The sequence below is a fragment of the Molothrus aeneus genome, chromosome 1 (genome assembly GCF_037042795.1).
Source record: "Molothrus aeneus isolate 106 chromosome 1, BPBGC_Maene_1.0, whole genome shotgun sequence".
Lineage (NCBI taxonomy): Eukaryota > Metazoa > Chordata > Aves > Passeriformes > Icteridae > Molothrus > Molothrus aeneus.
The window spans coordinates 95,622,292-95,636,390 of NC_089646.1; the positions used below are offsets into that span (position 1 = coordinate 95,622,292).

Genomic DNA, 14,099 nt, shown 5'->3' on the forward strand with positions numbered 1-14,099 from the left:
AAGACTAGATCATTGATCTGCATATGGTATCAACTACCTGTAAAAGTTACATTTATCTTTCACAGAGCTGTCTGAAGGTGACTGAGAAAGCATCAGTATTAAGCCCATCTCATTTTCAAGTTTCTAATAGCTGTATTTTAACAAGCCTTTTGTTTTATTAGTGGCAAATCATATTCTTGTAGTGCACAGTACTATAACACTAATTTTATAATTTTAATAAGGCAAGTGAAACTGTCTCTCAATAAATATTTTTCCTTGAAGAGACTGATAGAAAACTTCTTTTTCTGTTTCAAAGATGGTTCAAGGAACATTTGAAGAATTTAAATTTTCCTTCTCTTATGGAGGAAAGAAAGTCTTATTTTTCATTTAAGAACAATGGGAAAATCCAAATGATCTGTACTTAAAGAATTTGTGTGTGCAGAGCATGATGCAATGAGCTATCTTGAGGAGAGGAGGAGTAGGTGTGAAATTTCCAACAACTTCAGAGTAAAATGTTTCTCACATCTAACCATTGTTAAGATTTCAGAGTTTTCCCATTCACCCTTAGGAGGAAGCGAGACCTTTCAAAGATGTTATGACAAGAAAGGAAAGGGAGAAAGGAGGGAGAGAGATAGACCTAAAAATAACAAGTAGGGTAGGACATTTGTCTAAGATTATCCCATCCTGGCCTGAAATCCCTGCCTTGAAACAGGCCCAAAGGGTAAATCCACACAGTTCAATGAAGTACAGCATAGACACCCAAGCTGCCTGGCTCAGCTATTTCTCACCCTAGAAGCAAAGGAGCTGCACTAACTGTGGATGGTGCTGAGGAATAGTGAGAAATACACAGGAGAAAGCACTGCACTGAAGAGGAGCAGCCAGGCTGCACACCAGTTCCATAACAGATCTGCTTTTAGCTCCATCAAAAAATATTTTGGCCTGCCCATGACTGCAGTTGATATCCAGAGTATCCTGTAATGCCCAACACAATGATTCTTAATGCACAGATGTAGTGTGTTTTCTTACTTATGTAATAATATCACAATGATATAATAATTATTAATAACATGGAATATTTAATTTCTGTGCTGCTTTACAAATTCTGTAATTTAAAGTATAAATTGGAATGCCTTACTTGTGACTATTTTGTTGTCTGAGTGAAACTACTATAACTTTTTTAAAATATAAATTATGACTGCTTTTATTTCATGTATCTTTGTACAAATGGAATATGGAAGAACTATTAATAAATTTTATATTTCTCTGTCTTAGGGCTATTCAGGATTGCAATATAAGGTTTTTTTTATTAAAAGTGTAGATTACATGCATTTCTAAAACCTTCCTATAGTAAGAAAATATAGGCTACTACATTGTTTCAGTTTTTAAGAATTTTGAAAGCAGTAGTAGGAATTTAAGAATTTTTGAAAGCTTCATATACGAAACAGAAGCTTTTTTGAATACTGTGGTGGAAACCTTCTGGAAATATGAATAATATAACAGTATCCTAATTTGTGTTAGAAACAGAAGATATTTACATTCTTGGTAACAGAGATAGAGTTATTATTGTTACAGTTGAGGTTTTTAAACATAGGTTTCCTATACCTGAAAAAGACGGATAGCATGTCTATTCCTGTTAACATACTTGCTTATATATCTTCTAGGATAAGAGCACCCTCTTGTGTTCAGTGTAAAGAGCTGTTGCAAAGCAGGAAATGTTGCATTATAATGAATTCAAGAACTATAAAATTTGTTTGTATATTAAGATACAGGGTATTCTTACACATAGCACTCACATCCATAAAAAGAAAATATAATCATTAAAATAATGCAGAATGAATTTTTTTATATTTTTAATACTGTATATATTATTTTATAAAAAACTATTATTTTATAAAAAATAATTATTGGTTCAATTACAAATTAGAAAAAGAACCTTTCATAACATTTTTCTTTAATTAGTTATTTATTTAGAATATAGTATTTTCGTGCTGTAAAAATCAAAGAATTTATTAGAGACTTTATCAAAATATATCAAGTATAATTATATGTGTAGTTCTAATTTTCTCAGTTGTTTTAAAATTATTGCAAATTGTTCATCGTGCTGAATATGCTATCTCACTTCTAGGCCAGTACCTTGGTAGAGCTTGACTTAACGCAGCTTTGAGACACAGGAGAAATAAGACAATTGTGTATTCCCAGCTGTTACTTTTAATCTAAATATGAAGTCAGGGCTTTTTTAAAGAGCCATGGAAGGACTGGAAGGGACTCCAGGATATGGTCTAGTCCAATCCTTTTGCCCTAAGCAGGGTCAGCTACAGCAGGTGGTTCAGGGCTGTGCCCAGCTGGGTTTTGAATATCTTTAGTGATGGAATCACCACAACCTCACTTGGCAAACCAGCTCTTGCACAGTGTTTGACCAGCCTCAAAGTAAAAATTATTTCCTGCGTTTAAAGGGAATTTTCTATATTTCTTTTAATGCTCATAGCTTCCTGTCTTGTCACTGGGCATTGCTGAGAAGAGCCTGGCTCTGTGTTCTTCACTCCCTCCCAGTGGGTGTTTGGATGCATTGACAAGAGCCTGCTCAAAACAGTCCCAGCTTTCTCAGCCTCTCCTCTCACCTCCAATATCTCAAGCCTTTAAAGGCCTTCATGGCCTCTTGCTGGGCTCACTGCAGATATCTGTGTCCCTTGTGTGCAGAGGAGTCCAGAACCTGACACAACACTGCAGATGTGGTCTGTACAGTGCTAAATAGAAGGGAAGCATCAAACCTCTCAGCCTGCTGACAATTCTGTTCTTAATGCAGCCCAGGAGAATGGTGGCTTTCTTGGCCACCAGGGCACATTGCTGGCTCAAGGTGATTTTCAAGGTGACCTTATTGCATATCAAAACCTTTTCTGCAACCTTGCTTTCTAGTCAGTCAGTCCCCAGCACGTACCAGTGCATGAAATTTTCCTCCCAAGGCACAGGACTTTACCTTTCCTTTTGTTGATCTGCTTGAAGATCCTGTTTGCCCAGCCCACTGAGGCCTCAATCAGTGGGACTTTTCAGAGTTAGTCAAGAGTGGCTTCACAGTGATGTGAGTCACCTACTGGGGGCATCACAATAGAACCTGGGAGTTCATGTCTGTCCAGTTGACTGAACCTTCCCTAACCTCAGCTCCTTCCACTCAGAGAAGTCATATTTCTGCTGGGATCATGTTGCCCTCCAGATATTCAACTGCTGAACTTGGAGGAGAAGATCTTACAGAATCAACCAACTCTCCTTGAACTTGTATCTTTCCAGGACCACCTCCCATGGCCTTTGTCCCCCCCATACCCCTCAACAGTGAACTTTTGCTCTTCTGAGGCCCAGAATTACGGTTGTGCTTTTTGGTTTGTTCCTTCTTTGAAGCATCCCAAACTCCATCATCTCGTGCTCCTGACATTCACCTTCCCAACTGATTCTTGCTTATAAAAGTATGAGGAACAGCAGAGCTACCCTCATCAACTCTGTGATTAGCTGTGTCAGGAAGTTATCAATTCACTCTGGAAACTTCCTGGCTTGTTTGTACCCTGCTGTGTTGCCCTCCACAGATATCACATGGTTCAAATCCCCATTAGGACCAGGGCCTGTGATTGTGAGGCTTCTTCCATCTGCCTGAAGAAGATTTCATTGACTGCTTGTTGCTCATCAAGTAGTCCAGACACAAATTACAATATTGGTAGCTTTCCACTGGGCTTTCCACTAATCATGACCAAAAAATTACTAATTTCCTCACCTGGGTGAGCTCTCTGCATTCCTGCTCTCCTCTCTTATAAAGGGGAGCATTTATATAGTGATGGGGAAGACCATGGAATGATAGAGGACAGCTTCTGGTGTGTGGAGAGGTTTGTGCTGCTTTATCTAGTTGAAGTTAATGATAGTAGTAATTTCCTTTTGTGAAAACATCTCCAAGCTTGATGTCACATACTTCTTGATTCCACTGTCATGCTGGGTTCTGTAACAGCTTTAAGACTGCATAAGGACCAGATCCATCTTGCTGTGAAAGAATCTGGTTTACCATCAATTCATTTATCTTTTTTGTATTACTAGAATGTCCTTGATGTAGCATCCCAAGACTCTTTTGCTGAGCCTTTTTTTTGGGCAAGAAAGCAAATTTTTCCAATGTGTAACAGGACTGACAAGTTTTCAGTTACCCTTTATACTTTTATTCATTTCGACAAAATACCTTAATTAGAGTAGGGAAAACATATTGACTTCTTGTCCAGTTTAATCACTCTGCGTTCATGAGACCACAGAGAGAACCTGGCTATTTTAATTTTACAAACATGAACAAGGGGGGGCTGTTTGTCATTAGTTTTCTGAATCTTACATTTGGGTTTTTCTCATGCTAAGTTTGCTGTACTGGTTCTGAAATTGCTTTGCTTCTCTATTCATCTTGTTTTGACATTTATTCACATGCCATTTTTTTTTCCTCCACCATTCAATAGCACAATTTAAGAAGACTTAAATTTTCATTCTTTTTTCCTCCTTTCTCTTGCTTTTTGTTTCCAGATGTCCCTGTCACCTTTTTGCAATTATTAATTCTTAAATCTGAAAAAAGGTCTTTTTTATTCCTCTTTATTTTTCTCTCATCTATGAAACATTTTCTAATATTTTTTCATTTGATAGAAAATCTCGCTATTTCTTTTAGTGCAGAATAAAATAACCAATTTACATTGTTTTTTCCGGTTGATGCCTCTCTTTCTTTGTCTTATTTTCACTTCCTTTAGTTCTTCTTTTCCACTTATCACCACTATACTTCTGAATTTAGACAGCACTATGTCCTTCTGACTTCACTTTTAAGATTCTTCATTCCACTCTGAAGGTTTTTTGGCATTTTCGTCGGGGTTTTTTTTGTTTGTTTGCTTGGTTGTTTGGTTTTTTTTCTTTGTGGGCTTTATTGTATAACCTATCTTAGTCCTGCAAATGTTTATTTGTTTGTTTTTGTTTTTAATATTTCCCCATTTTTCCGGTGTCACTCCTTAAAGTTTCTGTTTGATATTTGGGTCTTTTTTTTTTGGTACACTTTGTATTTTGAATGGATGCCTCTTTAGATCATCTTAGGTTTCTCACTTCTTTTTACTCAGAGTAGGCAGTGAGACTGTTTCTGCATGTGGGAAACATCCTAAAAGATCCTCACCTTGCCTGGAAACAGGGACTGCAGCTAGAGTGTGAAAGGACAATTATGCCTTTGATGTGTTATCTACGTGATGTGTCACATCAGGATGTGGCACAGCATCCTCCAGGCTCAGCCTTCATTGTCCCCATATGACAGCAACAGATAGATAAGGACTGGCCCTAAATATCCTCCCTTTCTAACATTCACATTGCTCTTCTGATCTGCCCAGCATAAAGTAGAATCCTTTCTGTAACAAACTTAAAATGTGATCAGGCTCCCTGCACTTCAAGAGATGGTATACCAGATTTGAAAACAAAAACTGAACAGTGGACAGGCTGCTTGATGTTTTCTGGCTAAGAGATACAGTATATGTATAGTGTTTTATCTGAGTGAGTGGTTGCATATTTGGGGTGTGCTTTTTGATTTTGATGGCATTTATTCTTTGCTTAACACATCATAACTGCTCCAAATATGCCAGTTATGGATATCGTAACTTAAACACTTATTGGTAAGTAGATTTATTGACATGATCTATTGAGTCATACAAATCCTTTGTTTTGTCCTTCGTTTGCAAGCCATTAAACGATTCTCTCTGCTATTCATTTATGTTGTCATAGGAACTGCTTCTAAAGTTGCAGAGGAGAGCAATTTCCATGAAGTATCAAACTCGAAGTATCAGTAATATCAGTAATAGGAGCATCATAACTGCTTTCTGATTAGCTAGGATCTTAATTTATTATTTATCTCTCCCTTAAAAATAATTATAATAACACTTTTGGGTTGTTTGAAATAAAAAAAAAAAAAGGAGTTCGTTTTTGATAATTTAACACTGACAAAGTTTGTAGCTCTTCTAAGTTACAGAAGTCTTTCTTGTTTAAAGAGAGATATGAGGAGTAATTTATCTCTACTATATTATGCACTTTTGGATCAATAGCTGCACAGCCCCAACACCTAATGATATCCCAATACTTCCATAAACATCACAGTTTAGCAGCATCTTCAGTACCTTCCAAAGGCTTTCAGGCAGCTTCTTCACAGTAATAATACATGGCTATCAGTAACACCATTTTTCTGCATCTTTAATCTGCATGATTCTTCTAGGCCATGGGCTTCAGGGACACTGAAGACTGTTGTGCTTCTTTATCTTCATACTTGTGATCAAAAAGGTGCTTCTTAACTGTAGCCTTTTTTATGACTAAAAGGTTTTTAAAATAATTTTACTTTCTCTGTGTATAAATGGTCAGACACCATTGATATGTGCCGTCAAGTACATCTCTTCTTTGAGTCACAAAAGTTTTCTTATAAAATTGAGGTTTCAGCAAAAACTTTAGAAGATGTCACTCATTGGATCAGTCTGGGGTACAGTTAACTCTTTTCATAGCAGCCCATAGGATGATATGTTTTGGATTTGTGGTTAAAAACTGTTGATAACACATCGGTGACTTCCCAACAATATTTAGAATCCAGCCTGCTACATGCAGGAGAGTCATATTAGGGGAATGTTCAGTCATTTTAGGCAAAACTGAGAACCTCCTGCCACAGAATAATAAAGAGTTTATGGCTTGACTGCTCTACATGCTGCATGTCAAATATTTAATATACACAAGGAATACATGTTGTATAGCTTTGTCCTATTATAGAATATGTGTCCACTCCTAGATATGTTTGTAGAGGAAAGCTGAATGGTTTACTAATTTAATATCATTTATAATTTATTTCATTTTTAGCCCCTTGTGAAGCCAACACATTCTTTTGCCACAGTAATATGTGTATAAATAATACACTGGTCTGCAATGGACTCCAGAATTGTGTGTATCCCTGGGATGAAAACCACTGCAAAGGTAACATGTAAAATTGAAAAAGTTGTCATTTGCACTGCATGAGATACAGCATATAATCTTCAGTTTCTTGTTAAGTATGTGCCAAATGGGTGAAGTCTCAGAAGAGTAATTCGGAGAGAGCATATATTAAGCAATAGAGGAAATGAAGGAAGGTAAAAAATGCCAGTGGATTTTACTTTCAGTGTTTTCATTTTTTTTTCTCTGATGTTGCATTGGTTGTGTCCTGCTGTTGGTTTATGGACTTCTGGGAGGCTTTCTGATCATTTGGTCTCTGCTTTCCATACAATCTAAAGTATAATTAAATGTAATATTTTGGTCCCTGTGCCATAGTTGCCTTTGTAGTGGAGTAATATATGACTAGCAGGTGTCTTTTAGCTGCATGCTATGCCCATAATAGTAGTCTTATAAAGGAAGGTGAAATTAACACTGTAAGAAAGCAACCAAATCTACCTATAATCTAGTGACATTGAAGTGTAAGGAACAAGCTTGTAAATACTACATCTGGGAATCAGATGTAATTTCTATTTCATAGGCAGGGAGTGATGTTCCTATCCATGTACTGACAATGGTTTCTAAATATTTCTGTGGTTCTGTTACAAAAAACACACAAACAAGCCCCAAAACAGCATCTGTGTTGTCTTCAGGGAAAAGAGCTTAGCAAACTTATATTGCAGGCTAGGGAGACAGTTCACTTCTGTCTTGTATCGCCCTGTCTCCCCCCTACTGCAGATTTGTTCCTGAAAGCATGGGATATGCCAAATTTAGGAACCAATCAAGAAAAAAATTCAGAATGAAGTGGATTAGCAGTCAGCCCATAAATCTACTGAAGCCTGTAGAATCCTGACAAGTAGTGAAATAGGGTAAAACACAAATGAAAACACACACTTCAAAAGAACACAGCTAAACTGTGGCATAGCGTAATATTCTTCAAAGAAACTAAACAGACAATTGGGAAATTATTATTCATTCTCTTCACAATAGAGGAAAACAGAAAACCTTCATCACTCTTCAATTTCCAGAATGATTTTTATCTTTCCTTTGTCAAGTATCTTTTATCAGGTCTTGTGCATTTATCCTCTCTTGTTTTTCTGACTACAAAAAAGAGGTTTGCTGATTCCAGCAAAAATGTTGTTTGCTGCAGTGTTGCTTTTCCTAACTCTGCTTTTTCTCCAGAGTCTGTGTCAGTCAATTAGAGAAACACTGAGTGAATCTGCAAGCTTAGACAATGATCTACTGAAGAGTTAAGTTTTGGTAACTAGGAGATTTTGAAGAGATGAATGCTACTGTTTTGGTGCCAATAATTTCCATTTCAAAGGCTTTTTCTTAATTCCTTTTATATGTCTTGGGTTGCCAGGAAAAATTACACTAAACTGGTTGTTGAAACTTAACCACAGTTGTCTTGCCATGCCTGAGAGAGACTGACGCTCTTTCAACTTGAACAACACTTTCAACTTGAATTTCTACAAGGCTCAGTCACCATCTTGTACCTGCAGCCTGGTGAAAGCCAATCACAGAGAAAGATGCACAAGAGGAGGGGGAAACTGGTTTTATTTTATTATTTTACTGCATTTTTCTGCCTTATTCACAATGCAGAATTTGCTGACTAACTTATTAGAGGCTCCTGAGCAAAGGGTAGTAGATATGATCTACTACCTATGATCTTTTGGATTTTTATGCCTATTTAGAAAGGTTTTGGTAATTAATGGGGGAGGGGGGAACAGAAGTAACTTGCACAAATTTGTTTTTTTTTTCCTTTCTGAAATCTAAATTTGAATAACTTTTCTATTTTCTCCTGATTTAGCTTTTTCATTGATTGCTGCCAAAATTCCCACTCAGCTCACAAATATTAGACTTAAATCCTGTAAAATCTTGTTCTTTCATGGGATCTAATGTCCTAGCTGCATATATTTACTGGGAGAGAGAGAAAATAATGAAGAGAACATCTGTAAAAGTCTTGGGGGCTTTAGCAGCCAAATGGAGTTCAGAGGTGACACTGAAGCCATCTGCTTGTTATGGTGGCTGTTTTTTATAAAAAATTAAAAGAATTATTTTGTTTGATTAAACTTGCAAGATACCCTGCATAAATAAGTTTCCAAGAGAATAGGCACATAAAGGATTTATGTATTGCTTATTTGGCTTTCACAAATATCTGATTTCTTCCCCTTTTCTTTTTTGTTGGTGAGATTGATTAAGTGAGCTCAGAAATAGACTAAGCTCAGCCTTGCAATAATCTGTGAAACCATCATAGTTGTTTTTATTCTTGAACTGCAATTAATGCCGTGCTTTTTTTTTTTTTATTCCCTGTCGCACAGAAAAAAGAAAAGCAAACCTATTGGACCAACTTACCAATACCAGTGGGACTATAATTGGGGTGACTTCTTGCATTGTGATCATCCTCATTGTTATCTCTATTATAGTACAGATCAAGCAGCCTCGTAAAAAATTTGTCCAAAGGAAAGCAGACTTTGATCAAACAGTTTTCCAGGAGGTGTTTGAGCCTCCTCATTATGAGTTATGCACCCTTAGAGGGACAGGGACTACAGCTGACCTTGCTGACGTTGCAGATGACTTTGAAAATTATCATAAACTGCGGAGATCCTCTTCAAAATGCATTCATGACCATCACTGTGGATCACAAGTGTCTAGTATTAAGGGCAGCCGTAGTAACCTCAGCACAAGAGATGCTTCTGTCTTGACAGAAATACAACCCCAGCCTGTAAAACCACTTGTTCAGCCCATGAACAGGAGAAACATCCTTGTCATGAAGCATAGCTACTCACAAGATGCTGCTGATGCGTGCGAGATAGACGAAATTGAAGAGGTGCCAACCACAAGTCACAGGCTGTCCAGACATGATAAAGCTGTTCAGCGGTCAGTATCAATAGATTTTTGATGAAGACTAACTATTGTGTAAGGACTTGATTGCCCAAACATACTCACTCTTTGATCATTAAAGACATATTTTCTTTCTTCTTTATTTATTGTTTAAATTTCTGTTCCCTGATAGCACATGCCATTATATTATCTCTTTCTGTCTCTCTTTCTCATCTCTGCTCCTCTTTCCTGAAGAATTCTGTATCTCTGTTTTACCGTTCAACTTTCTTTCTTTCTTTTTCTTTTACTGTTTTACATATAACTCTAAGCATACACACACAGGTCAACAGAGAGCAGGTACCATTTTTAAAAACCAAAGAAGATTGTGTGAATTTATATTTTTGGAACAGCCACATTATATTTCCTTGTAACTGAGGTGGCCTTGAATATCACCCACTGTTGGTCTAACCATCTTTAAATAAATTCATCAATAAATAAAAGATACTTGTATCCATTTTAATGCATGACACAAGAATGAGGAACATAGTCCTGGGGCAAGGAAACCCCTTTCCTCATGGCACATTATCTTTTCTATAATGAATGACAGTGTTTCCAAAACTTTACTGTATCTGTTCCATTACTGATCACAGTATTTTTGTTTGTCAAATAAACATGGATAGACAGATTAGAACATGAGACAACATAATGAACACATATATATTTACATATAAAAATGAATTAAAGGGATATTTCTAATCAATAAAAAAGAAAAATCAAGCATAATATTTTTAATGAAAGAGCTATTTCTTCTGTATATTGCAATTTGAATCACTGTAAATATGAATGATTAAAAGTTTACAAGTAAAAGAAAAAGAAAACCAAAAAATTTATGAACAATTTATTTGAAAAAGAATGCATAACTCTTTTTTAATATATTTGTGTTTTCTCTTGCATGCATTATTTATGCATTTCTTGTTTTAGTTTACATGCCCTCCATATTTTCTTTGCACATTAAGGCATTTCTTTAAAAAAAAAAGACAGATTTTCGGTTATTTTAATCCAATTGCATGTCTATGTAAGTTACTTCCTGAATATCTATCAGATTATCAAAGTGTACTGTTTATAAAGTATCTATATGCATATATTTCTTTTCTTCTATGCAAACACTATTATTTTGAATGAAATAGCCATAACATTCCAGGTTCTGCCTCATTGGGTCTCTAAGCAAACATGAGTCTGAGTACAACACAACTAGGGTCTAAGAGAAAAACCTGAGGTAAGTAAACATATCTATACAGCAATTGAACCATCTGTTGCTTTCCATTTTATTTGTTACATTGCTAAAATGCATATTAGGTCTCAAATTCTATGTCATCTTGTATGGAAACAGGTTTGAATTTTAAAATACTGAAAGCCAGATGACCACTTTAGCATTGCAAATGAAACAAAATCTGCTAATTCCTTATTCTTGACAGAATTGCAGTCAACCCCTAGCAAGAACTGTCTTAATTCCAGCTTCATAATAGAGTCATGTGCTTTGCATGGCTTTTGCATTTCATTTATTTATTTCTTAATTATTATTTATGGAAATAAAAGGTAGAGCCTCAGCATGTGAAATAGAATGTAAAACCTGGCCATTTAATTCAAGTCAGTAAGATGTGGAACTACGTGTTTTCAATTAATTTTTTTTCATCCCATCTTGTGAAGTGTTGGGGGAAGAGTGTGTGTTAGTACTGATAAATTTAGAGGTTCTGTAGCACTACGGTTAATGTTTCAAATTAAACTTACTTTCTGGAGTATTTTCTTAGACTTTTCATTTTGCATAATTTTTATCAGCACTTAATAAACATAATTTCAGATGTTTATAATGGAGTTATGGATAACTGCTAGTCTGGCAGTTTATATATGTGTATATATAAACATAGATATGTGTATATACATTTTTATGTGTATATATGTATAAAGAAATTTTATAGTGAAATAATCCATTAATGGTTTTATTGCCTGTAGATAGTTTAGGTAAATATTTTCCTGCATTTATTTTTCTTCAGAGAGAGCATATTTTAACTTAGTTTTGATTTCAGAAAACTATTCATGCAGTCATGCAAACTCTGAATGGAAAAATCTATAATGAGCAATCTCAGCTCTCTGAAAGAGTGGACAATTTTCCAATTTAATTTAATTGCCTTCATGCAAACCTAAGAAGTATAGACATATCTGACCTCCTTAGCAAGACATTCCCATTGCACAAAAATATATTTCTTTTTATAATTCGGTTTCTGGCCACAAAGTGCTCCTTAGTTATTGAATATATTTGCAGATATGCTGGAAACTTGAGGAAGAAATTAGTTCCTGAGATTGTCCTTTTGTTTATTTATCTATTTATTTATTTAAAGTCATAGTTTTCTTTAAGTTGATCTCTGTCTGTTATTTACTTCTATGTTGTGTGATATGTGGAAGAAGATTTACATTGAACTTTTGTTATATGTACGTTGTTTTCATTATGTAGACTGCTTGAGAATAGTGCGCTCCTGGGTGATTTTGAACATGCTACAGTGAAATGTGAAACTATCGTCCTTGGAAACACCAGCTAGAGGTTTTATGGACTCTGACCAGCTATTCTGAAAAAATTCAGCAGTGTTGAGTAAAATTACTAGAAGGCAATAAGACTTTGGTTATTATGCTTATCAGTCATTTATCTTTTTGTTTTTCTCTCTTCTTTTTGTTGCAAGTAAAATTCCCAATTTCAGGAACAATTTATTGAAATCAGGTATTTAGCCATTCATAATCACTTCAATAGAAACGTTTGTTGGATGAGCATCTAGCAATATGACTGAATTTGACATTGAGAAATTAATCTGCATGTATGTTACTGAATATTTGAGTTGGCAAAAATCCCTTTATTAGATACATTGCAAAAAGCATGCATTCACAGTTATTGCTGTTACTGTTCCATTTCTGTGTCATATGCTTGCTACTTGTAACTTTTATATAAAATACATAAAATAATGTATAATAATTTCGTACCTTGAGTTTAATGCAATGTTTTCTTTTACCTAATTTACCAATCCTCAGGAGATTATGCTCAAAGTGTAGTTTCTAGGAAGTTGAAACACAGAGCAGAGAAACAACTGTCTCTCATCCCTCAATTACTGAACAGAATACATTAATTTTTAAAGATTTAAATGAATTCATAATATGTTGATCACCTAATTTCAGTTAAAAGGTTTGTGATAATCTATGTATTCCATTCTGTACTCTTAACTAATTTATTTCCATGGCAATTATTAGGAAGTTTGCTTCAGTACAGTAGAGTAGCAGATTTTTATCAGTTACACAAATCTTATGGTTGGGTTCCAACTTTAGAAATACAGTCATAAACCGTTTCCTTATGCAAGATGAAATTATGTTTGTAATTCAAGCTGTAAGTATTAATAACCAACACCAAAATCAAAATTGAGAGGTTACTTTTTTATAGAATTACTATAGGTGGAAGAGCCGCTAGGATGTAAAGTTGAGAGCCTCCTCATCTAAGAACTCAATAGCCATGCACAAAATCATCGTTTCATTATCTATTTAAAGTCCATCTTTCAAGTTCTCTTCCAAAACAAAGCTCAGCTCCTTCTGAATTATCTTGTGTCACTCATGGTTGTTAGGTTTTTCTGCATAAAAATATTGCTAGATTTACTAGAAAAATTATAAAGAATTCCATCTATGTTCCTAAACTATAAGTACATGGGGAAAAAAGAAAACCTAAAAGACTGACATAAAAAAAAGATGATCTATATGAGCTATTTAAACATATTATATAATACATAATTTGCATAATTAAAATACAGAAAATCTGATTTCTAAAACTGTGACATGATAGTGACATGAGAAGAAGGGTTTCAGGTATTTGACTACTTTTATATTTACAAGGTATTTTACAACTATTTTTTTACCTTGAATGATTTGTTTGTTTTCACATATTAGCTGAAAAACAGTCCTCGGTCTTCTGCAGTCTTTGAGAGTCATTGAGTCATCCCTCAGTTACATGGGTTTGCAGCATGCACTAATAGTTCATTTCCAGAGCAGTATCTCTTCACAAGTTCATACGATTTATCACTGTTTTTTTCCTTAACCTTTCCAAGTCCTAGCTTATCATCCCTTTTTTAAGTATACATTAAGATATCTGCCACATCCATGATTAAAATGGATGCACCCATGCATCCCTTATAAAATAAAAGTAGAATTAAAGGCTTGCTAAAAGAAATCCAAATACATGCAGACACTTGTATGTACATTTATAGATATTTAGTATTGGAGATAGTGTATAGAATAAG

General features: G+C 35.1%; 1 protein-coding gene across 2 annotated transcripts in view; it reads left to right on the forward strand.

The window, feature by feature from the left end:
- The window catches only part of NETO1 (neuropilin and tolloid like 1), a 63,083-nt gene extending 50,283 nt beyond the window's left edge, over nucleotides 1-12,800 (forward strand). Inside the window, exons 8-11 of one of the 2 annotated variants that reach the window (XM_066561153.1) lie at nucleotides 6,847-6,960; nucleotides 9,273-9,831; nucleotides 11,000-11,050; nucleotides 12,284-12,800. In XM_066561153.1, the coding sequence (XP_066417250.1) occupies nucleotides 6,847-6,960; nucleotides 9,273-9,831; nucleotides 11,000-11,036 (710 nt within the window). In that variant the 3' untranslated portion in view covers nucleotides 11,037-11,050; nucleotides 12,284-12,800. Of the gene's footprint in view, nucleotides 1-6,846; nucleotides 6,961-9,272; nucleotides 9,832-10,975; nucleotides 11,051-12,283 lie in introns of both variants that reach the window. The other variant, XM_066561146.1, reaches the window with a different exon arrangement.
- Nucleotides 12,801-14,099: the final 1,299 nt, after the last annotated feature.